General features: G+C 40.1%; 1 protein-coding gene across 1 annotated transcript in view; it reads left to right on the plus strand.

The window, feature by feature from the left end:
- MGAT5 (mannosyl (alpha-1,6-)-glycoprotein beta-1,6-N-acetyl-glucosaminyltransferase) overlaps positions 1 to 4,696 on the plus strand; it is a 217,426-nt gene that overhangs the window by 89,566 nt on the left and 123,164 nt on the right. Inside the window, exon 7 of the mRNA XM_008069436.1 lies at positions 1,644 to 1,813. Coding sequence (XP_008067627.1) covers positions 1,644 to 1,813 — 170 coding nt within the window. The remainder of the gene's footprint in view (positions 1 to 1,643; positions 1,814 to 4,696) is intronic.

Consider the following 4,696-nt stretch of genomic DNA (forward strand, 5'->3'; position numbering starts at 1 on the left):
TTTTTTTGAGTTGGAGTCTCACTCTGTTGCCCAGACTGGAGTGCAGTGGCCGCTCCCGGCCACCGCAGCCTCAACCTGCTGGGCTCCGACAGTCCTTCCGCCTCAGCCTTCCAAGTAGCCGGAATTACAGGCATGTGCTACCATGCCCGGCTGATTTTTTTTTTTATTTATTGTAGAGATGAGGTCTCGCTGCCCAGGCAGGTCTCGAACCCACAGGCTCAGACAGTCCACCCACCTCAGCCTTCCAAAGGCGTGGGATTACAGGCTGAGCCACCAAGCCCAGCTGTAATGATATATTTTAAAGAAATGAAGCACAACCTCATGAATTACAGAGTATGCTAAAAGGAAAAATAAAGATTTATTATTCTGAAAACTGGTAAATAAAAGGAAAGAATCAAGTATTCACCAGGCTCCTTCTATGTAACCCTTAGGGTTACCTCAGGGTGACCAAATAATTGATGAAGGCTAGTTTCTCTTTATAGAAGTATTCCAGCTATACATGAAGAAGGAATGATAGAATATCACCATTTTGCAATCCTTAATGGGTTAATGGATCTAGGTAGTAATCATCAATGGCTCCTAACATCCCAAAACAGAGACACCAAGACATTGTTTCTACCCATGGAAATACACATCACCACCTATGAAGTAGTATTGCTAAAAAAATTTGGTCATGTCCCTAGATCTAATTAGTAATTCAGCATAATACAAGGGACAGAAGAATCTGTTATACATATAGTACCTTAGGATTACAATCAGCAAAATCAAGCGTTGGAAGACACTACTGGAAATATAATCCGGTTTCTTTGATAAATTACACCATCCCACCAAAAAACAGGCTGATGGTGGACTATATAGCTTAAAGGAAGCTAATACACATATGATACAATTATAATATATGCCCTCTGACTCTTGAATCACATAACTGCACTTTAAAAAAAAAAAGGGACAGTCGTAGAAGTGTAAATACTAACTGGATATCAGATGATCTTGAGGAATTATTTGTTGTTATAATTTTTTTTAAGGGATGTTAGGGTTATATTTTTTAAGTGAAGATTTGTTTCTTTTAGAAAACTGAAATAGTCATAGAAAAAATACTGAAATAATTACAGAAGAAAGGATATGGTGTCTGGAATTTGCTTCAAGATAGTCTAGAAAGTTTGGGAGAAAATGAGAGCTATAGATTAAGTAATATTTGTCATGATTAATAACTGTTAAAGCTATGTGATGACTACATTGGCATTGACTATATTGTCATGTTTGAGTTTCTGCATGTTTGGCATTTTTCATGATAGGAGGTTAAAAATATTTCAGCTGTGGTTAAAAGCCCAATATTGTTAAAAGATATTATATTGTCCTTATTTTATAAATGTACTTTGCTTTTTAAAAGCAGGAGTATCTGTCCATATCTCAAGCCTATAGCTATGCCAAGGGTAGCAATTATTTTATTTCTCTAAAACAACGATGAAAAATGATTTCCTTCCTTTCTTTGCACCTTGCAGTAAAGTGTCATCCTCACATTAGGATTTCATTAGGATGTGAACAGGACTCTGGGATTGGTGATTGCTTGTTGGTGCATTACTTTTGGAATTTGTATGTGGTTCACTATGAATCAGTTTATGCCTCTTTGTTTGCTTTTCCAGGTCCTCGTTCACCTGGGACTCCTGACCAAGGAATCTGGATTTAAGATTGCGGAGACAGCTTTCAGTGGTGGCCCTCTTGGTGAATTAGTTCAGTGGAGTGATTTAATTACATCTCTGTACTTACTGGGCCATGACATTAGGATTTCGGCTTCACTGGCTGAGCTCAAGGAGTAAGGAGATTACTTTTCAATTTTTAAATCAGAATACAAAAAAGAAATTGTAAACTCTTAGAGCCCTCTATTAGTGTGTAATTTTTTGTGGAGGAAAATGAAAGTGATAATTCACTAAACAGGAGATAAGAAGATTATTTTCAGGAGCTAAATACATACACTGTGAAAAGGATAATATGTTTTCATTGTGGCTGCAGACTCCAGAGGCTTCATAAATGAATGCCAGAAAATTCAAACTAAGGAGCTTATTCTTTGCTATTACAGGTGCTTCCAACATCTGCAGCACAAAACATTATTGACTTTCCTAATTCCCTGTCTCTTGCTGAATGCATACTATTCCCTACTCAGCATCAAGCTTTCTAAATCTTAAAACAGGGCAGGTTCCTTTTTATAATTTAATTTGGATAGAATGAATTTCCTGAAAGCCCTGATCCAATCCTTTTTCAATTAGCCACTTTCAACTGAGTCTGTTAACTCTACCTGGGTTTTCTATTTCACCGAAATGTGTTTCTAGCTCCAACTTCTCCTAATCCCTTCTTGAATGACACAGCTGACTGAGCAGGGATGCTCTGATCCCTCCTTTCGGATAACTGCCCAGGGAGACTTCTACCCCACAGCCAAGTTCTCATGTTGCAGTGTGTGAAATGTTTCCAGAATAAATACCTTGAATGAACATTCCAGAGGTGGGAGGGGCTGTTAAAAACAATATATGCCCTACCCTGCTCCTACTTTATTGTTCAAGATGTGAACACTCAGAGAGGTCACTTGTGGTAGGTTCAAGGTCCACACGTGGTTGGTGGCACTGTATTGAGAGGAGAGAAATAATGTCAGTAACAAAATACCCGCTGTCATTTGTTAATGATTTCCATATGTCAAGTGCTGTGATAAAGATTCTAATTATAACAGTAGTATTAACAATTATGACAGTAATAATAGTGATAATGACTGTTGACAGCTGACCTTTATTGACTACATACTGTGCATAAGGTACTAAGCACTTTACATATTTTACTCTTATATAGTCCTTAGCACCTGGAAGTAGGTGCTGTTGCTATCAGCATTTTAAAGATGAGGAAACAGAAGTTCCAGCCAAAAATGAAAGGTTCAGCGTTTCATGAGTGATAACATCAGTCAGCTAGGATGTGAGGCTGTGTGACCTCAAAGCCTCAGTCTCTTTACCATGGTATTACATTGTTCACATTGTTTCGTTCAGAGCTGGATAGACCTGAGGTCTTCTGAACCTTTTGTCACCAATTTTGTCCTCCTAACAGGCTGCCTCTCATTGCCTGCCTACTACTTGCTTTAAAACATGCTGAGTTCACAAGTTATAAAATAGCTGCATTCATACACTTAACAGTCACTCCTTCAGTGCTTTCTGTGGGCTGATTTTTGGCAGAGAACATACAGAGATGACCAGTGTATGGTCAGGGAGCTTCCAATCTTTTGATAGTTACAACTAATATGTTGCATAATAATTACACTAATTATACTTCTATTAGTGCTAATCAAGGTATGGATGCCAGAATGTAAGCAGAGACTGCAAAAAACTGAATAGCATTCACATGTATATAACGCCTAGAGAGTGCTAGTGCACAGAGAGTGCTCATGTGTCTATGTATTGAGCAAATGAGTGAAAGAATGAATAAGTGAATGAATGAGTGGGTAGGTAAACATAATGGAGTACTGTGGAAGTACCAGGGATGAATGCTGCCTGGGGAGATCGGGAAAGGCAATATTTGGGATTTATCAGGCAGAAACTAAATTTGATGGTCAAGGGAAAGTCTGTTCAGTAAGTCCTTACTTAACATCATTGGTAGGTTCTTGGAAACTGGGAGTTTGGTGAAATGACATAAAATGAAACCAATTGTTTTTCAACACATTATAATAAGATAGCATTGAAGGAAATATTATTATTCCAGGACTTGACAATGTCATTTCATTGCAAATTCCAGTTTCTAAGAGCCTATTGAGGATGTCAAGTGAGGAGTTAACTGTGGCTATCTTCATGCACACTGGGGTCAGGACCGGATGTGCTTTTTCTTTGTGTTTTGTTTTTGAGTTGGAGTCTTACTCTGTCACCCAAGCTGGAGTGCAGTGGCATGCTCACAGCCACCCCAAGTGTTGACCTGCTGGGCTCATGCGATCCTTCTGCCTCAACCTTCCAAGTAGCCAGAACTACAGGTGCATGCTACCACGCCTGGTTAATTTTTTTGTTTTTTTATTGTAGAGACAAGCTCTCACCAAGTTGCCCCAGCTGACCTCAAACCTCCAGACCCCGGCAATCCACTTGCCTCGGCCTCCCAAAGTGCTGGGATTATAGGCTGAGTCACCGAGCCCGGCCATGAATGCATTTTAAGAAGAGAATTGTGGAGGCAGCATAGAGCAGTGGTCTCCTAATATGCCTGCATATTTAGAACCATCTGGGAATCTTTTAATTTTATTTATTTTTTACACTCTGGGAATTGTTTTAAAATCCCAAAGCATAAACCATATACCAGGCTAATTAATTCACAAACTATGGGGATAGGATGTAGCCATATGTATTTTGTGATGCCTCTAGGTAATTTCAGTGTACAGTCAAGTTTGGAAAGCCTTGGATGTTGCAAAGTGGACCAGAGGTCAGCAAACCTTGGCTCAGCGGGCTCAGCCCTCTGCCAGGTTGTGGAATTAAAGATTCATGGGAATAGCCGGGCTCGGTGGCTCAGCCTGTAATCCCGCGCCTTTGAGAAGCTGAGGTGAGTGGATTGCCTGAGCCCGCGGGTGCGAGACCCACCTGGGCAGCGAGACCTCATCTCTACAATAAATCAAAAAATCAGCCGGGACGTGGTAGCGCATGCCTGTAATTCCGGCTACTCGAAAGGCTGATGCAGAAGGATCGCCGGA

Source organism: Carlito syrichta, unplaced genomic scaffold, assembly GCF_000164805.1.
Source record: "Carlito syrichta isolate Samal-C Ts95f unplaced genomic scaffold, Tarsius_syrichta-2.0.1 Scaffold312030, whole genome shotgun sequence".
Lineage (NCBI taxonomy): Eukaryota > Metazoa > Chordata > Mammalia > Primates > Tarsiidae > Carlito > Carlito syrichta.